The 22,016-nt window shown below is 46.1% G+C and overlaps 1 protein-coding gene across 6 annotated transcripts in view; it reads right to left on the bottom strand.

Moving 5' to 3' along the window:
• CAP1 (cyclase associated actin cytoskeleton regulatory protein 1) overlaps window positions 1–22,016 on the bottom strand; it is a 76,426-nt gene that overhangs the window by 26,588 nt on the left and 27,822 nt on the right. Inside the window, exons 1-3 of one of the 6 annotated variants that reach the window (XM_069223439.1) lie at window positions 18,757–19,041; window positions 3,491–3,618; window positions 1,725–1,825 (exon numbers count right to left, since the gene is read on the bottom strand). In XM_069223439.1, the coding sequence (XP_069079540.1) occupies window positions 1,725–1,825; window positions 3,491–3,608 (219 nt within the window). In that variant the 5' untranslated portion in view covers window positions 3,609–3,618; window positions 18,757–19,041. Of the gene's footprint in view, window positions 1–1,724; window positions 1,826–3,490; window positions 3,619–14,220; window positions 14,308–18,506; window positions 18,627–18,654; window positions 19,042–22,016 lie in introns of those variants that run through there. The other 5 variants (XM_069223437.1, XM_069223438.1, XM_069223442.1 and 2 more) reach the window with 5 other exon arrangements.

Genomic DNA, 22,016 nt, shown 5'->3' with positions numbered 1-22,016 from the left:
AGCAGACTGGATGAAGGACAACTGTCTCAAACTCAACACCAACATTTTGGTAACAACCCCTCACCATGGACTGACAAATGGTGGCCTGCAAAGCTCAGCACACTCCCCACCCCCAACAGACCATGTCCGCAACCTTGGCATTAACCCTGGATAGAAAGCTATCCATGAAGAAACAAGTCGACCCAGTCCCATCTGCCGGCTTCCACACCCTTTGCATGCTCTGCAAGATGGCTCCCAGCAGACACCACAAGGACAGTCACACAGGCACTCATCACCAGCAGACTGTACTACGGAAACTAGCTCTACTTAGGAATTGCTCAGTGAAATCAGAAGTTTCAGAGTAAAACAAATAGGCAAATAGGCAATGTGGCTTGAAGGTTGACAAGGTTTGACTACGTTTTGTAGAAAAAGAGGTGCCAGTGCCCTACGACTGTCCTGAGGAGGCCACGAGTTTTGAGGCCGAAACGCGTCGACACTAGTCTAATGGGACCAAGGGTTTATAATTAAGAAATTGAGAGATCAAATAATGAGAAGCACTACATAATACCATAAAAAATTGTTAGGTGTTTTCAGCTGGGTGCTAACCCCTTGGCCATCTGTCTAAGGCATGATCACAATGTGAATTAAGCGAGAGTGATCTTTTTGAGTTATTCCGTTGGGCATTACCCATTTTGTTTAGTATTTTAGAATTGTGTTGTGTAATATGTAATTGATGTGTAAATGTTTAATTATATGTTATCATGATGAGGTACACACTGCTATCTGTAAATAAATAAAATAAATATGGGAAAGCAATTTACCCTTTTAGCCAAAAGTGAGTGGGTTGGTTAATTTAATTAATGAATAGATGTGTCCCTGCCTGCTATTATTTATTGTGATTACATGTAGATAGTCCCCTAAGCAGGTTGGGGTGATAGGGTACTCCCCTTTCTCTTTGCGCTACTTAGGAATTGCAGCATGCCTTCTGAAGAGACTCCAGACAATACAGAACTCAGCAGCAAGACTCATACTCTATCCCCTCAGAAGAACCCACATCATACCCCATTTAAAAAAAACTACACTGGCTCCAGATTCAGAAGAGATGCCAGTTCAAGATGCTGACCGACTCCTACAAGGCCCTGCACAACGAAGGACCAGCATACATCAACCAACACCTAGTCTTCCACCAACCGAACAGACACTTTCGATCATCTTCCTTTTCCCTCGCAGACACCCCACATATCCATTGAGCCAACAGTGGAGGACGTTTCTTCTCGCACCTAGCAGACAAGGCTTGAAACAAACTCCCCCTGCACCTCAGGACCGCACTTTCACTCCAGCAATTCAGAAGAGAACTAACGACCTGGATGTTCGAATGATCATTCCTTCACGCAACACCACAAAGCTCCAGCACCACAAGACCCTCATGAGTGATTTGCTGCGCTCTATAAATATTTGATTGATTGAGTTAAGATTCCCCTCAATGTGCATCACTAGTATTTTCTGAAATTGTAACATAGATTAATTTCAACTGAAGCTTTTTCTCAAGTTTAAAAGTAAGTACATAAAGAGGAAACACTTGTTTATTCCATTAAGTACCTAGATATTTCTTAATCATTGGGTTTGCTTGTCTTTGTCCAGAGGGGAATAAATCCAGCACAGTTTATTCAGTAGCTGCGAGGTAGATGGGTGGGAATTATGAAGATTTACTGCAGTGCCTTGAATGAATCTCTTGAAATCCTCACCTGTGTGCTGACGTCTCCGCCAATCTCTTTGCTGAGCTTCATGTACTGAGCAACAGGGCCCTCGAGGAGGCTGTCAAAGGCCTGGACGTAGGGAGCAGATCCTACAGGACAGAAAGATACAAAGGTAAACGGAGAGGATATACAACCTGCCTCCGATCTATGAATAAGAGACCAATCACTCAGGCTGGAAAGCTCAAGGAACAGACTCCACATCACTTCAAAACATCAAGCCTTCTCATCATTACACACTTCACAAGTATATCAACGCTTTCAAAATTTCAGGACATTTGAAGATTATGAATATATAGAATGAATTCCAATTTTAAATCCCTTCCACATTCGGTAACTTGCCATGTACACCAGCAACCATGTCACAACCCCCTCTGCAACCCACCCTTTATCAGTCACACCAGTTTTGGAGATATAGGCACTGCAGAATTCATAAATGCTGCTTTGGAAAGAAAAATACATATCAGAAACAGGAGCAGAGAGTGCCTTAAATGTAGACAAAGCTTCTCATCTAGCCAATGATATAGAATATCTGCCAAGAGACTTCCTCCTGGACGTGAGCTGTCCCTTCGTAATGGGAAGCCACTGGCCACAGAGGAAATCCAAGCTGTACTGTTATATTACAGACAAGCAGCAGCCCTTTGATCCTCATTTATCACAGCCCTACAAACATACCGTGGGCCTAGCATCCGTGTGAAATAACACCAAAGTCAGACTGGCTACAGCAATGAGAGCATACCCCAGGCCTAACAGGTAACAACAGTCTTGTAAATAAAAGGGCAGAGTGAAGAGGCAGCTTAAGGAAAAGAAGAAAAAAACATGGTTTGGAGGGTTACAGCCAAGCCTTATTTCCCTGTGATTGAAGCACATTTGGAAATCCGGGGGCTAGCAGGTGGTTTTCACATGTAGACATTCGCTGGGAACAGAATTTACAAATGATTGAAACTGTATTAAAAGTGGCACTCGTTGTCTTTAAAAACAGCTGGAACTAAAAGTGCTCGCTTTGATAAAAGCAAAACAGGCATGTAAGGCTACTGTATTTAAAAAAGGTAAAGACGTGAAGTTATATGTTCCAGAATTTCAAGTACATTGTCTTGAGCCCCGGGGCTGCAGCCCTGGGCAGCCTCGTCCTTCAGGTGCACCCCAGTAGCAGAAAGTAGCATTAATGTTCATTGCTGCCAAGTTTCTCCGGTCCATGCATGATGTTCTGCTCCAGTACAGGTTTATTCCTTTGAATTCTGAGGCTTGTAGTCCAGTTTCATAATGGCACAATCCAGACTACAAGTCCCAGAATTCAAAGAAACCTCGATTGGAGCAGCACATCACGCAGGGACCTGGGAAACTTGACAGGACTGAGCGTTCCCCCCCACCACTTGACCTCTATTGCTCTATAAAAACAACCCAGTCCTAACCTCAGAACCTGCAACTGCCTCAGTTCTGGTGCCGTCTCCATTGACAAAGCTCAGGCCTGCCAAACAAGCGAGGGTAAATACTGAGGGGGGACAGAATGGGACGTTCTAGATAGCAGTATGGTGGATGTGCAGGGACCTAGGAAAGCAGCTCCATGCATGCAATGCACAGAAGAACTTTCAGTAGAACAAAAGACTGAGTTCACGTTAGCAGCTAATTCCGGTTATACTCACCTCCGCACTAGACCTTTGAATGTGCCCTCCACTATGTCTAAACCCATGGACAAAGTCTGAAGGATAAATGACGCCACCCAGATACATCAGGTGGCAACAGGCTTTATTTTGTACCTGCAGAAGAGGCATCGCCGCCGGATCCGCTGTGCGGCCCAGCGGACTGAGCCACAAGCTCTAGACGCCCCACAACCTTCTCCAAGCGCTCCACCAACTTCTGCATGTCCGCTGCCATCGTTCAGGTTCTAAGGACAAAAAGATAAAGTAATTTATTCAGATGTCTTACAGAGTGCAAGAGGTCGTGTATTGTTAGACCAGGACCGCCAGGCACATTTTACAAAATTGGCAAAAATAACTTAGTGTGTGTAAAGCCACGGCGTCTTCAGTACAAGTCAGCACACTGACCATGGCGAGTGGGCATGAAAAGGCCAACCAGCACACGGACAACTCTGAATAAGCAGAGAAATTAACAGAGGTGGGAATAAGGACAACAACTAAACTAGTAACACCGGGCCACCACACAAAGAGCATGCAAATAAACAATCACAACACAACCTGGCTGACAATCAACCTCTTGAAAAGGCTCACTACGTCATCAAAACACGCCTCCACTTCTCTACCGACAATCGGGGAACTTTCCGCCAAGGGCGATATTCAAAGCCAGGTCTCCGGGTTTCGAAGTCTGCAGCCCTGCGGCTATAACCCATCTCCTACCCAGGTGCGGCATTCTTTGCCTTCTTCTTACACCCTCCCTGCCACTTCCGAGAAGGCCCCGCCCCTTCCCACTATGGCAATTTTCAGTGGGGTCAACCCCTCCTCTGTGTTTCAAAGAAATCCCAACTAATACGAATGTCTAATGCCAGAAATTAGAAACATGCAAACACCCCAACAGCGCCATCATGTACACTTAGCAGTTTCTCCTGCGTGCTCCCGCTGTGATTCAAATAGAAACACTCGCACCCTCCACTATGGCAATACCTCCACATGCTGACAGATCTATGCAACAGCACACCACAGCAGAGATCCAGCGTGTGCACAACCACGTGGGCTTGTGACTGGCGTTTGCCCACATTCCACTCAGCTTTTGTCCCGGCCCTGGGTTTAGCTTGTAAAGCAGTGGCTGAAGCGTATTGTGATTTGTAAATTCATAGTGAGACGACTTTTTTTTATCCCTGTCAATACAGAGAATGCCTACTAGCCCACTCATGTAAATTTCCACTTCTGTGTGCTAACCCAGATCCTCGTGCTAACATCCCATGTGCATGTGGTCTGTAACAGTACATAGATTGTGAGTATGGGAGAGCCAGAGAAATGGCCTGCTATCTTGTACAAAATTGTGGTGAGATTGTTTTCCAAACAGTGGAAGTACATCGCTGAAATTGCTGAACATGGGGGTGGGGTGAGGGGAAGACCTAGACACATAGGTGGGGAAAAAGGACGAAAGGCTCCTTCAGAAATTCAAACAGGCATTTTGCTGAGGGGGGCTTTTGATTAGTCTTCCTATAGCACTGCCAATTGGTAGATGTGGGCTGAAGAGGGAGACTGCACAGTCTCTATTGTTAAGGTGAACGAGACCCCTTTATGTGATGCCAACCTTTTGTCTCTTCTCTCTTCAGTGTGGCTGTTGATGGCCATGATTAAAACGTTCACAACACTGTGTCTGTCTGTCTGTTGTGGGTGCCCCAGGCTGAAGATTACCCTGCTGAGAGGAGAATAACTGTGCTACACCTGGAGAGTATTCTGGAAAGGACACCAGAAAGGAGAACCACCCCAAACCAGCAGTCGAAGTGCATTAAAAAAAAACAAGTATGGGAACTGTGATGCTGCATACAGTGGGGGCGGTGAGCGTGGGGGCGAAGTCATAGGTGTGGCTTAAAAAAATATATATATATATATATATTCTGTACTTTTTTTGGTCTTTCACCATCAGGTACCTACATATAAAATAACATGCAGCTTAAATGAAAAATAAATAAATTACAAAAAAAAAGTTGTTACTCATTGGGAAAGGCACTATAGTACATTATGAAACCTCTATTAGTTTATGCACTGCAGAGGTCTATGTGCAATCACAGAACAATAATATTATGTCTTGGTTGGTACAGTGGAGAAAAGTGACGTGTATTTTTAGTGTTACACAGTCACAGCCTGTGATTGAAAGCACTGTGAATATCGAATTAATTATTATTAACTTGCATTAATGCACAGTATAGGATAGACTGCTACAAAATACACACATTTTTAAAAATAAAATAGGAGATGTCAAAATATAGATTTTAATAATACTCAGAGTGTACATAGTGCAACTTTCTTTCACACTAGTGTCCCTTCCACGCCGCCGGGTGCAGTAAGCGAGGTATAAATACAATTACAATTAAGAGCATTTCACAGCCTAGTTGTCAACTCTTTGCACTACCACTCAAAAAGAATAAATCTTTGTCATCACAAAGCTTCGAATGATTAGGTCAATTAAAGCCAGCACTGGCTCCCAAGCATCCTTTACATTTACAGATGACTCTCTCCATTTTCAGATTAACTTCTAGCGCACCTTTGCATTTCCTTCAGTCAAGCAGGCACCCCGGAAGGAAGGCTTGTTTAGCTGTTTTCCTGGTTTCAGTTTCACAACACAGAAGACTCACTGAATGGCACTTCAACTGAGGCATTTAAGCTTTCAGAATTAACCATCCCAGGACATCTGTCTTTTTACGAAAAGAAGGGGAAGGGTGTTTCATAAATCATAAAAGTATGGACAAATCATACCCCTTAGATCCCTCCCACTTCAACCACTACTCCAAACAGGCTGTGAAAGTGCAGACAGTGAATTCACATCTTCTGTCTGCTTTGACCATGCAAAAGTGGGAGCCACTGACCCATTTGTTGTTCTAGTTCCAATCAATCTTTCACCAAGGAAGGCAGCGCTCAGCAAAGTACTCAGAGGACTGTTGTGTAACCAGGGAGGGTGTTTGCATGGCAGCAAGCTTCCTAGAGGTGAGAGACATCTGAAGTCTTGCCTTGCTGGAAGAAGATGGTCCTCTGCCCTGAAGCACATACCATTTCCTTATTCACAAGGGTTCTCATTGCTGTCATTCATCAGCCAATCTTGACTGTACGCAATTAATGCACAGTGTATAAATAAATATCAATACATCATATATTATCATTAGCTTATAATAAAAACCACAAACCAGTGTCACAAGACAAGTGAATGTGAGGTATAATCACAATAAAAAAAAATAAAAAAAACACACACACACAAACCAACAAGGTTAATATTGAACAATTTGGCCAATATCGGTTTTCTTTGTTTGTTTTATATGTTGACAATGTTTCAATCCTCAATGTGCTACAGGCATCTCATCATGACAAAAGGATGCCTGAGATGCATTTGCCAAGTAGTGAATACATCACGGTCCACAGAGGTAAAGAAGCACAATAGGCAAACATGTAACTGAATAATACATACACACAGCAAGGGTGATTAGTAGCCTCACAGCAGAGAAGGAATGAATATGGGGCAGCTTGATGATAGGAGGCAATGCGAGAGACAGTGTGGTCAGATTACCTGTTAGTTTCTTTCATCAAACTCAGCAGGTGTGCCTGTCCAGGGAGTGGCAGAAGCAAGTTAACTCTTGGTGGACAGGCCTTGAACAATCTACCAGCCCACTCGCAACGGCAAGCCATATTTTAATAGATCAAGTAATTTTTAGGACCTACTCGCCCCTTCTGGCAAGTTGACAAAGAACAGGTGTCCTGTTCACTCAGAAAGTGGAAGAGCAATAAATATGCCTTTCATCTTGTTCTGGTCACATTTGGTCTGTGTTCAGAGACAGAGGTCAAAAGTCAGTTTGTCTTACAATTAACTTTTCTTCTCACTGCAGAGTTCCAGGATTTTTTTCAGGTTTTTCCTAACACACATTTAAATAGCTAAGTCAACTGTACAAACATTTCCAAAGTATATTTCAGTAATTGTGAAAGCCCAATATTTGTACCTCTGTGCAATGAAAACATATTTTAATAGGATGAAAATAAATCAGAACACTTTACTTGGTTTTGTGCAAATATATGTGTGTTTTCTGAAACACAATTTTCACAGATTGTTAATACATTATATAGTTTTATCAGTAAAGCTATAAGTTAGTGGGAAGGTTTTTGGACATTTCTTGGAAATGGTGGAAATGTTCTGTCCGACAGTGTGCGACCACATCATGCTTTAGTAATATATTTATTGAAAGTCAGTGTTTAAACATAAACTCAGAAACACACCTGCCCCAATAGCAATTCTTTTAGCAAACTAAGAGGCAGATAATAGATTATGTGTTCCCCGTACAAGGGCTAGATTCTTTTTATACATGGAGCAACATTTAGTCTATTTAATCAAACAAAGTTCTAGTGGTTTCGGGTCGTAACCATGAACAGCAGTCATTGACAATTCTTGGATTCGTTGGCAGTCTGCCTTGGGCACAGCTCTTGTCTACAGTTTCAGAGGCAGACTACCAGTACCCACAGGGGGTGGAATTTAATATATGATCTACAAGGGACAGGTTGCTTCATAAATCTACTTGCCCTGTGGAGAAGAAAGCCACAATTCTGCACTAATGCAAAGACATATACCATGGGTACACTTCTGTGACTTTATTTAAGAATTGAGCCCCTAATTAGGTCAGGCATTAACCAAGACGGTTTGTTTTCTATTACTCCCTCTATACATCTATCGCCTGGCTTTAATGTGATGCGATGTGTGCTTTTTGAGAAAAAGCAAAAAATGTGTATTGCTTTTGCCAATGCTTGTTACTATGGTGAGGGCCTGGCAGCTCCCACAACAAAGTTTTACAAAAGCCATGTCAAAACAGGACATGCATTGACAAAACCAAAGGACTGACCACTAATGTTGGATCGGTTGGCTTTGCCGATGCTTGTTTATTTTCATGTTTCCCATAATGTTGCTGAAACTGGTTGCACTAGTTTTCCATTATGAATACGTTTTTGGAACTAGTAGCATGCATCAACACATTTTACTAAATGATGCTTAAAAAAATAGGTACCTAAAATTTCTCTGTAATTTAGCAAAACATTTTTTTCCTAGTTACATTCTTTTTCTGAACATTTTATTTTAAAAACAAGTAATCCTCAATCTTCATTACAAGCTTCTGCAAACATCTGCATTTAATCAGAGAGCATTCTACACAGCCTCAAATTGTTAAACTTTTCAAACGTGTGTGTACATTTTTTTTTTTACTGTCAGTTGTGCAGTCTGAGTTTGCCACATTTTTTTAAAGCGCTCACCCTAATACAGGCTTTGCATTAATGAACCATATATACAAGTTCTAACAACCTTAGCACATGGACATAAATATTACCTCAACAGCAGACAGTTCCCTTCCCTTTAACCCCTTGTGTGCCCCCTGTGGCGTCTGATGATGTCAGCAATCAGAGGCCTTCCCTCCGGCGCTGGAAGCTCAGCTTCCAGCACCCGATCCTCCGATCACGTGGAGGGGGTCAGAGAAGCCTGAAAGGAGAGGAAAGGCCTTTCCTCTCCTTTTAGGCTTCTCTGAGCATTTCAGCTGCCCGATCGCGATGCGAACGGGCAGCAGAAATGCCACTAGGGAATTTTTTATTTTTTTTAGGTTACATGGTAAGGAGAGCAGCACCTTGGACAAGGGCCGCTCTCGAGGGGGGCAATATGTTTTTGGCTGTTTCTGCCCCACCTTGGGGCAGATCGGCCTAAAATTATTAGGCCGATCATCCCCCAGGGGGGCAGAAATCCACTAGACACCAGGGAAAATATTGTTTTTTTGTTTGTTTGGGGAGCGTCCCCTTGGGCAAGGGTCGCTCCGCGGAGGGGGGGTTTTAATGATTATTAGGCCATTTCTGCACCCCCTGGGGGCAGATCGGCCTTGCGATCTGCCCCCAGGGGGGCAGAAACCACTAGACACCAGGGATTATTTTTTTGTGTGGGCTATTTCAAGTAAGGGGAGCGGCCCCTTGGGCAAGGGCCACTCCTCGGAGGGAAATTTTTTCTAAGGCCATCTTTGAGAAAATGTGATGTGTCCATGTTGTGTTTTGGGGCATTTCCTATCGCGGGCACTAGGCCTACCCACACAAGTGAGGTACCATTTTTATCGGGAGACTTGGGGGAAAACGCTGGGTGGAAGGAAATTTGTGGCTCCTCTCAGATTCCAGAACTTTGTCACCGAAATGTGAGGAAAAAGTATTTTTTTAGCCACATTTTGAGGTTTGCAAAGGATTCTGGGTAACAGAACCTGGTGAGAGCCTGACAAGTCACCCCATCTTGGATTCCCCTAGGTCTCTAGTTTAAAAAAATCCACAGGTTTGGTAGGTTTCCCCAGGTGGCAGCTGAGCTAGAGGCCAAAATCCACAGGTAGGCACTTTGCAAAAAACACCTCTGTTTTCTTTGAGAAAATGTGATGTGTCCACTTTGTGTTTTGGGGCACTTCCTGTCGCGGGCACTAGGCCTACCCACACAAGTGAGGTACCATTTTTATCGTGAGACTTGGGGGAACATAGAACAGCAAAACAAGTGTTATTGCCCCTTGTCTTTCTCTACATTTTTTCCTTCCAAATATAAGACAGTGTGTAAAAATAGAAGTCTATTTGAGAAATGCCCTGTAACTCACATGCTAGTATGGGCACCCCAGAATTCAGAGATGTGCAAATAACCACTGCGCCTCAACACCTTATCTTGTGCCCATTTTGGAAATACAAAGGTTTTCTTGATACCTATTTTTGACTCTCTATATTTCAGCAAATGAATTGCTGTATACCCGGTATAGAATGAAAACCCACTGCAAGGTGCAACTCATTTATTGGCTCTGGGTGCCTAGGGTTCTTGATGAACCTACAAGCCCTATATATCCTCGCAACCAGAAGAGTCCAGCAGACGTAACAGTATATTGCTTTCAAAAATCTGACAGTGCAGGAAAAAGTTACAGAGTAAAACGTAGAGAAAAATGGCTGTTTTTTTCACCTCAATTTCACTATTTTTTTTATTTCAGTTCTTATTTTCTGCAGGAAACCCTTGTAGGATCTACACAAATTACCCATTGCTGAATTCAGAATTTTGTCTACTTTTCAGAAATTTTTAGGTTTCTGGGATCCAGCATTGGTTTCACACCCATTTCTGTCACTGACTGGAGGGAGGCTGAAAGCAAACACAAAAAAATAAAAATGGGGTATGTCCCAGTAAATTGCCAAAACTGTGTTGAAAAATTGGGTTTTCTGATTCAAGTCTGCCTGTTCCTGAAAGCTGGTGATTTTAGCACCGCAAACCCTTTGTTGATGCCATTTTTCAGGGGAAAAAACACAAGCCTTCTTCTGCAGCCCTTTTTTCCAATATTAAAACAAAAAACATGTTCACTGTATTTTGGCTACTTTCTTGGTCTCCTTCAGGGGAACCCACAAAGTCTGGGTGCCTCTAGAATCCCTAGGATGTTGGGAAAAAAGGATGCAAATTTGGCGTGGGTAGCTTATGTGGACAAAAAGTTATGAGGGCCTAAGCGAGAACTATTCCAAATAGGCAAAAAAAGGCCTGGCAGCGAAGGGGTTAAACTGGCAGCCAAAGAGTTTGTGTTGCAAAGTAAACATGAAAACGTGTTTTCCTTGACCTAAAACAATATGTCCTGGGCGATGGGCTACAGGAATTCCACAACCCCAGGCGCAGAAACTTTGCCCAAGGCAGACTGTCTGCCACCATCAAGAATTGTGTCCAAGGTGGATTGTGCACTGTGATGAAGGACTGAGACTCAGGTAAACCCTGCCGCTGAAATCAAAGACCCCGACACAGCCGCACTCATGCAGCTGTGCTCCCAGACTCTTGGCAGTCCATTTGCTATACTTAAGTCTAGTGCTCACCGGAAACTGCTGTATCATCTAGTGCCTGCAGACAGAGCCCCTGCTGTTGTTTTATTGGTCCTCTCATCTGGATCACAGGCTTTACTCTCAGATGACACGTTTTCTCCCAGAAGCAGGAACGAAATGTTGTGAGTTGCCAGAAAAGAACTTCTATGTCCGTGCTGTGGTGACACTCTGGCAAAAGGGGACTTCTGATTAACCAAGATCTACGTACTGATTTAAAAGGCGATCTGCACAGGATCCTTGATATATGGCCAATAGAAAATCCAAACCCCTGGAGGAGACACGGGTCATTCATAAGAAGGGGTGAGGTGAGGCGGAATCCATGGCACAGTAGCTCAAGTGCCAGTGTGTTATTTATACCCATTACTTGGTGAATATTAGGTTTTAAATGTGCCAATTAAAGTGTTTTTGTTATATACTTTAGTACACTGGGTTGGGAAATCGGTTATTATGCTGCTTTGTGATTGTTGAGTTCTGAGCTTGCATTCCACCACACTACCCGTTTGAGAAACCTGTGACTGCATGCTATCCCTACCATGAACAGTCAAGTGCTTTACTAGGCCGAGTTGTGCAGACGCACAGTGGGATGGACCTAGGGACATCAGAGGTAAATGACCCCAGCCTCCATAGCGGACGCCAGTAGCCCCTGCTTGCCTGTAGCCACCCTGAGTGGCATTTGACAATGGGATTCTCTTTGTGGGCCAGGTGGGGGCAACAAACACAAAATTTGTGCAACTATTATCAAACACTTATCCTAACAAACTGCCACATCTATTGGCTTTTCCAATGACTGTTTAAATTTGTCTCACAGAAAACACCATATAGCAAGAAGGCAGTCAGTCTGACGATGGAACTAACTACTAGGCTTGCATCTTACAGACAGGAAAGCTGAAGAAAGTGAAAAAATGTGATGGCTACAATGCTCAATGTCATCCTATTCACTATATCTTACGCTTGGTCGCAGTCCAGTCCACTGTTTTTGCTTACTGTACCACTCCTCATGGGGACCAGCCTTTTGTTCCCCTCCAACGTGAGCAGCCCAGCAAGCACTGACATCACCAGTGTTTTGCCCATGTACTGAAGCACGGCAAAGCCCATTAATACCAACCTATATACCGATGAGCAGGTGGCGCCTGTAATACCTCTAATAGATGACAGCACAGCGAGGGCCCTGTAACTCCGTCCCTGAAGCAGAGGACACTAAAAGATATGCATGTGGATAGGTAAGATCTAATAATAGCCCATGGACCGAAGCACAGTAGGAGCTCTGCAAATCCTGTCCATGAAATGGAGGACAACAGAAACTGTACAATACCTATCGTTGGAGCAGAGTACAGCAGAGACTGTGTATTACTACACGAGGACCAGAGGGTAGGACTAATGACTGCCTGTAGACAGAATCCCAACATTATGTAGATAGATAGGCCATTTTTACCGCCAAAATGTCCTGCACTAAAACAAGCCAGCAGATAGGAATGGTCCCAGGGGAAACAAAAAGGTACATACTATGAATAAGAAAAGGCGAAATCAGGAAGTTCTGTACTAGTAATTGGAGATAAGCGGGGGGAAATAAGCAGAATGCATTACATTTTCTTTTTAGTCTAATGTTTTATGATATCACTTATTTTTTGCTTAATTGTATGTTTATGGTTTTAATTAACTAATAAACTATCTATCTTAAAAAACATATTATGTAATATTAAGCCATGGACCATAAAGAAGGGGTCTGTAATTCCTGCCAACTGCTATTATCTGCGTAGGGGCACGGTATGGACCCTGTCGGTACATATGCTTGGCCTAGACGAGAGATGGTGCCCTGCATCGCCCATCTTTGGACTGATATCAGCAGGGACCTTGTTGTATCTGCCCATGGAAGCTAGAACAGCTGTCTTACCTGCCACTGGCTCGGTTGATAGCACCACGTGTTGGCCGCAGAGGAGACTAGCTTCCCCAGCCAAGAAAGGCAGAGCGAAGAGTGCAGTATGGAAGCCTCACAGCAGCCGGACCCTTACCAGATGCCCAGCGCAAGAATTAACCCCTCTCCAGGACAAGCTCTTTGGTGAGCAGATCTGGATTATCAGCTCGAGGCTGGAAGGATCAAATTGTAGCCTGAGGGCACAAGAGACAGGAAGAGCCGCATACCACATAGCACGTTGCAGCACAGAGACTCGCGTATCACATGACCTCAAGGGATGCAGCAATATCGAATCCCACATACCACAGGATTCTAAGGCCTGCTAGAGCATGTCCAGTCCCACAGAAATCAGGCCTGGGACGGCAGCACACCTCCAGCGCTGTGACACGCCCGGGCAGAAGAACTGATACATCAGATGTACAACACAACCGTGTCCTAAACCACACCGGGAGCATGCAATGCCTTCACCTCAACCTCACAAACTGAGCCCAACTAACTAGTTATGAAGCTCTAACTTCAAGCCATGTGCAGCTGCTCCAACCCCATTATGGTCCGAGTACAACACGTCTCTATCCCAACCTCACAAACTACAGGGGCAGAATAAGGCATGTGACGCAGAAGGTTCAAGCTAACTGTAGAGTATTTCTGTCCCCCCCATCCTCAAGCCGTGCTACAGGTACAGCGCACCCCGCAACCAATTCAAGGACTGTGCTCTACCACACTTCCATCCCTAATCCTTAGCTCGCGGCTTCAGCACAACAAGCTCTTACTTCATCCGACAGGCCTATCTACTGCTCATTAGATGCTCAATTCCCACAAACCCAATTAATAATTATGACCCACCAACCCCAACACTGGGCAAGCCAGAGCACAGCAACACTGCCGACCAGCGGCCGTGCAGAATGAATACCGTGCGTCCCTAACAGAGACCACACCCTTGGCTGGCCCTCTCTTCCTAGCACATACTAACTTTGCCAAGTAGGTACCACACGACAGCCGTCTGCACAACATGTGCAATTTCGGGCTCTGAAATCTAAACACGTTACAGGTCATCCTGTACCTCAGGGCAGCAGCTTCACTCGTGGCACTCGGGCTCCAGAGTAAACGAGAGGTTCCCCAACAAGAGCAACGTTTCAAGAAAAAAAAAAAAGGGAAGTGTCGCAAGCTTGCAAGGAAACCACAATCTGACTTCCTGCTCTTGGAACTTCCTTGCACAACCAATCGCGCCTTCCCCGACGGGAACTGCTGCTCGGTCTAAGTGTGAGGTGCAGTCAGCTCCTCAGCCTGCGAAGCAGCGCTCTGAACAGCAAAGCTCCCTGCCGGGGAGCTCCCCTCCTCTCTCCCGAGTCACCAAAAACATTTACTGTGTCGGCCTAGAATATACCCGAATACCTTGAATTATGGGTACACGACGTTGATATACGCAGACACACACTATATATCTCCCTTTTCACCAGAAACGGCAAAACGTATTTCCGCATCTTGTTGCTCTTTATTGCTAACAACGCACTTCACCTAACATAAATACACATGATGGAAAAATAATACATCCTCGTTACAGCATCAATGCCTCGACTGACTCCACGCTCTAAATTTTCAATAGAAATACTTGGAACTAAAATAAAAATACAAACTAAAAATATATTTTGCTCAGCTGACAAGCCATTCATCACAAGTACAGAATCTAATACATCCTTTTGCTGTGTGACAAGTGCTGACATACAAATGGAAAAAAAAACAATGAATAGAGTTACAGGTTTAAATCTTATTGGTATTGCGTTATCACGTCCCATCCCACAACTGCAACAACCTGTTCCCATTGCTTCTATTTCCTGCATCACATCGTGGGTTAGAAACCAAACCAAGCAGAAAATAGGATTACTCTACTTCCTCACAGTTCAACTGTGCCCTTAGGTGAGGACAAGCCTCTTGATCTCCCAATTAATCTTGCCAATTGAAACACTTCACTATACACCTATTGGAGGTCTACGTATAGATACTGAAAATCCGGACTGCAGATTTACAGGAACTCAAATACTTGACATGCAGACAGATTTACAGACAAACTCAAAGGCCAGCATGACACACACAGACAGCCCAAGGACGGCCTGCAGACAGTTATGGCAGACAGAATTTCCCTAATATCCACTGACAAACCAGAGACAGTTACGTTTGTAACCAACACGAATTTCCTAAGTTGGCACTGAACATGCAACAGAAGGACTGTCACAGGTGTCACTGCCATGCACCCTATACTTCTTTCTTAACAAGTGTTTTTTGGGGGGGGGGCTTTCAACAAAAGGACAGACATTGACTGGCTGTGAATATCATGGTGTCCACTCAAGAGTCCATGTGACCACTACTTTGTATTTGGGGAGGGGAGGTCCAAGATGTGTGTGCAACAAGTGGCCCTGCAGTGTTATCTGGCTATGTGAGCCGATCAATGGTGATGTGTATAGACCCTGTGTCGGGAGGTGGGGGGGGGGGGGGGTTGCTGTGCTCTCAGGGTCATGGGGGCTGATCGTCACCCCAGGTGAGAGAGGAAATGGTCAAGGAGGGCATCTAATGCCGTGGACATGGGGTGTCTGTGGATGCTTCGGACCTCTTCAAAGTGCAGTGCGCCCCCACTTTCCCCCATTGCTGTACTGCAACAGGCCTCCAACCGGGGGGGTAGGGTTGAGACGACTGCCAATGGAGGATGATAGTGCTATGCATCCTGTATGTCTAATGATGTTGGACAACACTAAACAATAGAAATATCCAGTCGTCAGAATGAACGGAAAATCTGAGACACTGTCTCAGCAAATAATAAAAAAAAAAGTGAAGGCCAGCTGTCAAACATACAACTTCCACCATACAGCCAGGAGGATCTAATCAGAGTTTATATAAAGTTGGTTTTCAAAGCACACTAATCAGCCGAGAGGGTATCCAGGCGCTTGGGCAAGAGGTGTGGTCTCAAGGTGCTTCTATGACGAGTCAGGTATTCAGCTTCTTGCAAAACTCAATAAGTGAGGAGGAGGCTCTGATGTGTTGAGGGAGGTTGTTCAATGTGTTAGGTGCCATGTAGGGGAATGCGCGACCTCCAGTTTTGCTTTTGCAGGTGCAGGGAGTATGTGCGAGTGAGGAAGAGCATAAGTGTCCGGTGAGGTGGGGAAAGCGTATCCGGCTGGTCAGGTATTCTGGTCCTGTATTGTGTAGGACATTGTATGTGTGCGTGAGAAGTTTGAATTGGCTGCTCTTGTGCATGGTGAGTCAGTGAAGCTTTCTGAGGTGTGGTGTGATGTGAGCGAGGCATAGGTTGTCGAATGTGAGTTTTGTAGCTCCATTCCGGATGGTGTGAAGCCTGTATAGGAGTTGTTTGGAGATTCCAGTGTAGAGTGCTGCAAGGATCCATTCATCCGGGAAAGTGAAAGACGAGATGGAGGTGTTGTTAATGTGGGTCAGGATGGTGCTGATTGGTGACGTTCCCAGGATGTGATAGGGCATGCGTCTGTTGGGGTCCAGGAGTGAATGGTCCACATGACTGCTGACGTGTCATTTCTGGTGAGGACTGTCTAATTGGTCAGGTGGTCGTCTTAGTTGGTGGTGGGTCGGTTAGCAACGAATTTTCTAGGGTTGGGATGGTGTGTGAAGGAGGGTGTAAGGTAGATTAAACAGCACTGCATGGTCTAGGGCCTGGACAAACAGCCACAAAACTATAAATGCTGGTGCTTCTAGTGTAGTTGGGGAACTGGGTAATTACTACAGCATGCCACTTGCTGGGTGTCCAGCTCCACTGTGTTATGTGTAACAAACTAAAAAGTAGCTTGTCATGCACAGAACAAGATGTAACAAATTTGCTTCCTCATCTAGAGTCTTGTACAAGGATTCATATGTTGCATTCTCTACTTATATATTAATGACTTACACCCTTTATGTTGAAATAATAGCAACCTGGTCAAGAGGATTGTGGGCAGATGAAGGGAACAACATGGGCAGCGCATCACTACTACTGATTTGACTCGCCTTTGTCCCTACCCCTACTCACTACAATGTGCACACATGCCAAGTGATCTACAGAACATAGCTCTGTCAAATATATAATAATTTATATAACCCTTATCTCCCCTATGTGGGGCACTGAAGCACTTACCTACATGGAGTAGCATAGTACACCATGTAGGTGTGTGGTTGGAAGGTTGTTGTTTTGATTCTAAGTGGGAAGTGCTTTTATGTTGTGAGCGATAACCACCGAGGTGCAGTTATTGTGTTAATGGGACAAGTACGTAGCAGCGAGTTAAATTAAGTGTAAGAGACAGACATGCAGTTATATGGTTTTCACCGTTCTAGTAGTTTTGAAAAGCTCTGCAGGTCGCTTTATGGGATTTCATACGATACAGTGTGCTTATCTGGTTACTGTGGCGCTGGCACACCCAAGACTTGCACCTTCATGCACTAGTGGACTATAAGCAGGCAGCATGGCCTTCTGGGATACACCTATAATCTAAGTCCACAAGCACTCATTACACGGTCACGCCCAATAGTACTTGTACCATGCAGTGAGTCATACCAGCATATGCCTATAAAGATGCATTTTGTCGCCAAAATGAACAACTGCCATAGGGCCTCTATAAACCAATAGAGGCAGTATCTAAGGTGTACACCATCCAAACACAGAGGCCTAAGCATCATGTCCCGTTCTGCAAAAGAATCACCAGCATATCTTTCAGTTCTCTTCGGGAGAATTGTGTACCGTTCTAAAAGGCACACCTGAAGCATCATGTCCAGTCCTGTGAAATACATCTCCAGAACGATGAAGCGAGATCGGAAACCAACATCAAAACAAGAGAATTATAAGACCATGACAGAGGCATACCAACAGGAAATAAACGAGGGCGGAAGGTACAATGCTTGCGAGCAAAGACGTATTGGAATAACGACACTATGAGACTCGGTAAAATTCAGAAGTAACAGCATTAAAAGTTTGCTTAGATATGACAGGAGTACGATTCAGAACGACTGAGACAAAGATATTTTAATAGTGTCTAGGAGATATGACGGAGGAACAGAAAATAGAAATGAAGAATAATGCCATAATCTACGTAGATTTATCAAGGGAAGACAGGAAACGGGAAGACTTTACGGGGCACCGTTCTATTCTCGTCTACACACTGTGCTACACCCATCTCATTTCCCCTCTCTTTAAACACAGTGAACACACCCTTTACTTTCTAGTCCGCCCAACCAACACTGCTTGTAGTACCACCGCCACCTCTCATGCCCTCTCCTACTGCCTTACCTGTCTACTCCTCATCCTAATGTCTCACCAAGACATCCCCACAATTATGTCATCCACTCTGAGCTCACCCTTTACTTGTCTCCTTCCTGCATGCCGCCACCTCACGCCCGCCCTGCGGGCTGCACCTTCGTTTTACCCTGATTAAATATACGCCTCCACTGCCACCCTCTAACCCAGTGCACTGCACCCGGTATGAGCCCAGTTTTGTTCACCCACCCTTAAGCCTCTCCAGCCAGTGATCCCAAGCAGCTCCGTGCCACGTACCCCGCCTCCACCTGGACCCTCGGCGTTCACTCCCTCCTCTGATCTCCCCCTCACCTCCTTCTCGGTCGCTGTTACTTCAGACTGCGAACACTTCCGGCACCCACCGCCCTCCCGGCATCCCCGGCGAGGAGTGGAGGGTGGGGCAAGGGGTAGGTGAAGGGAGGATGGGGCTAGGGCGGAAAGCAGCGGACGCGGTAATATGGGGCCTGAGGGTGGTAAGAGGAGTGGGGGAGTGGGAGGGGGGCGGCATCAGGGAAGTAGCTATTGAAATACCAAGGGTGAATTTTATGGTTGGGGCCAGGTGCATTCTTAAATAGGAGGGCTTGTGTGATGCTTCGATAACTGAGCCGACATGGGCTGTCTGCCTTACTGCGGGATGTAGTATAGTAGACAGAGAGACGAGGTTCTTATTGTAGGGATAGAATTCTGCGCCTTGTATAGTAAGGTACTTTAATGGAAAGATAGGGAATATGTATTTAGAAAATACTAAAACATGTTATTTCTACTAGGAGGCATCGAGTTCAGCCCCACCCCGTCTACTTAAAGATGGCCGCTGGGAGGACACTGCGACGCTTGTCCTTTTTCCATTTGTACACCTTTGCAGAGGCGGGCTCTCAGAAAAGCTCCTCGGCCCTTATAAGGGCTCAAACAGCACTTCATAACGAAGGGTTTGGTCATGAAAATTACGTGTTTTGTGATTACTCTGTTACCATCTGGGGATGGGAGCACGTTTCTGTTTCTTCCTCGAAGAGGGTTTTAGATAGTTTGCTGCTGTTGCGCGCCCGCCGTTATGGAATTGTTTTTTTTAAATATTGTATTGTATTGTTATAGTATTTATATAGCGCTTACTACCCCTGACGATGCGTCGAAGCGCTTTTCGGTGAGTAGCACGCTACTCTGAAACCCAACAAGAATTAGTGATGGATTAGTATAGGGAAATAATGAGTACAGTTTTAGTATTATGAGTTAATTTAGTAGGGTTGTGTGGGAGGTCATGGTAGTAGAGTGAGGTTTGGTGAGTTAGATGTGGAAGTGGAGGGAAGAGCTTAGGCAGAGTTATTTAGGAGATGAAAGTAGTAGAAAGGATTTGGGATGAGTCAGAGTGGGAATGGAGGATAGTTTGATAGAGACATGACATATGATGATGGGTAGATAAGTGTGATAAGATGAGAGCAGGAATTCATAGATATCTAGTATAACAACCCATCCAGGAGCCATGCAATGACCCACGAACATTCCAAACCCAGAAATAACATATACACATACAAATATATATGTACACACAAACACACATGAATACACACACAAATGCACATACAATACATAATTAGAATCATGGGTAAATATACTTAGTCAAGGGGGCGTGGCTTCGGGCGTCAGGATGGCGGTCTTACTCTGAGAGTGTTCTGGACCCCTCCGTCATCCGCCCTTAATTAACGCGGTCCGAAGGAGCAGAAAGACGTCGATTTAGACTCCCCTGTGATCCTGGGGCCCCGAGAGAGGTCGACCGACACGAACGAACGGGGATCGGACACCTCACGCTTGTGCGGTGATCCGGCCGACTACGGGAGAGGAAACAAAGATGGCGGCCGCAGCAAGAAACGCCCGGCCGGGTTGAGATTGCGGCAGACCGGGGAAGCAGCGTGAGGCCCTGGGGGCGCCTGGACCGTGCCCCACCCGCGGATCCCTGTCGCTGAGGGACCGGCGGGACCCCGAACGGGGCTGGAAGCACCAGGTGAGAGGCGCGGCTCCTGTGTGGAGTGACGCGGGCGTGGCCGGAGGGGCCGAGACTCCCCCCTGTCCGCCCAGTCGACCCGCAAGTCTGAGCTGTAGCGGCGGGGCAGGAAGAAGACGTAAGGACCGCCGACGTGGCTGGGGCCCCTACCCCCCCCCCCCCCGCGGCCCCCTCTGGCGGAGAGCAGGCATTGGGGCCGCGCGGGAGGTCGGGACCCGGCTGGGAGCCGAGTGGAGCCCCGGGAGAGCGAAGACGAGGCTAGACGGCTTGGGAGAGGAGGGGGGGGACGGCGACTGGTGACACATCCCCCCCCCCGCCGCAGCTACAACAGGGCAGGGACCCGGTGGCCCGATTCCGACCCTCCTTCGGGCCCTCGCCCAGACGGGGCTCAGGTTGGCCCATGGCAGGAGCTGGGAGCCGAGAGGTGGAGGAAAGCACCCCGGGGCGGTCTCAAATTTTGAAATCGGGGGCCCACTTGAGGCGGAGTGGGACCCGCTATTGGAGTACCGGACCCTGAAGGTGGAGGGGCCTGGGCAGTGACCGTGAGAGGATCCCTCCCATCTCAATGGAGGGAGCGAGGAGGGGAACTGGCGGAGAGAAACCGAAGAACCAGCCCCTTGCGATGCCGACAAATGATGCCCCCACAGGGCCCGGGAGAGAGTAAAAGAGACTAGAAGAAGCCCCTGAGACAGTGACCTCCTGCCGTCCTTGCACGGAGCGGCACGTTGGAATCTTCCTCGGTCCAAAGCACTTGATAGTACACGGAAGCCTCGGGCCTGAAAACGCAATAAAGAGGGTGTGAGGTGCCTGACCCACCCTTCCCAGGTGCCGCGATGGGAAAAGACAAAAGGAACAAGCAACCTCCGCCCTCCCAACAAAAAATAGATCAGTTCACGACTGCGACGGGCCAACGGGGAGGGGGAGACACGGCTAGTGGAGTACCAGCCCCGGACGGAGTGAGTGCCATTCTCCAAGCTATTCAATCATCGCAGACGGCCGTAGAGACTAAAATCGGAGAGGTGCGAGTTGATATGGGCCTCATCAGACAAGACCTGAGAAACGCAGTGAACTGAATTACTGAAGTGGAGTCCTGAGTCTCGCAGAACGAAAACGATTTATCTGACCTTAAAACTAAAGTGGCCCAACTACAAACCCGAACCAGCGAGCTTCACCGCCGTGCAGAGGACGCGGAAAATCGGGCAAGGCGCAATAACCTGCGATTCATAGGTTTCCCAGAAGGCATAGAGGATGACAAGGCCGCCGAATTCCTAGAGAAGTGGATCAAAACTTGGATGCCGGACCAGTCCCTCTGGCCCTTGTTTGCTGTTGAACGAGCCCATAGTGCGCTCGCACCTCGCCCCCCTCCAGGCGGCCCGAGACATCCGATGATCACACGATTTCTTAACTTCAAAGACAGAGACAATATCCTCAAGGAAGCGAGGCAGCTGGAAGATCTTCAATGGGAAAACCACAAAATCCTAATTTTTCCGGACTACACCAGAGAGGTCCAAACCCGCCGAAGGTCATACGAGCGTGTTAAACAAAAACTTAGGGCAATGCAACTCTTGTACATGCTCCT

This window comes from Pleurodeles waltl, chromosome 3_1 (assembly GCF_031143425.1).
Source record: "Pleurodeles waltl isolate 20211129_DDA chromosome 3_1, aPleWal1.hap1.20221129, whole genome shotgun sequence".
Classification (NCBI taxonomy): domain Eukaryota; kingdom Metazoa; phylum Chordata; class Amphibia; order Caudata; family Salamandridae; genus Pleurodeles; species Pleurodeles waltl.
Note: the sequence above shows the minus strand (reverse complement) of the source record. Positions and strands in the feature narration are given on the sequence as shown.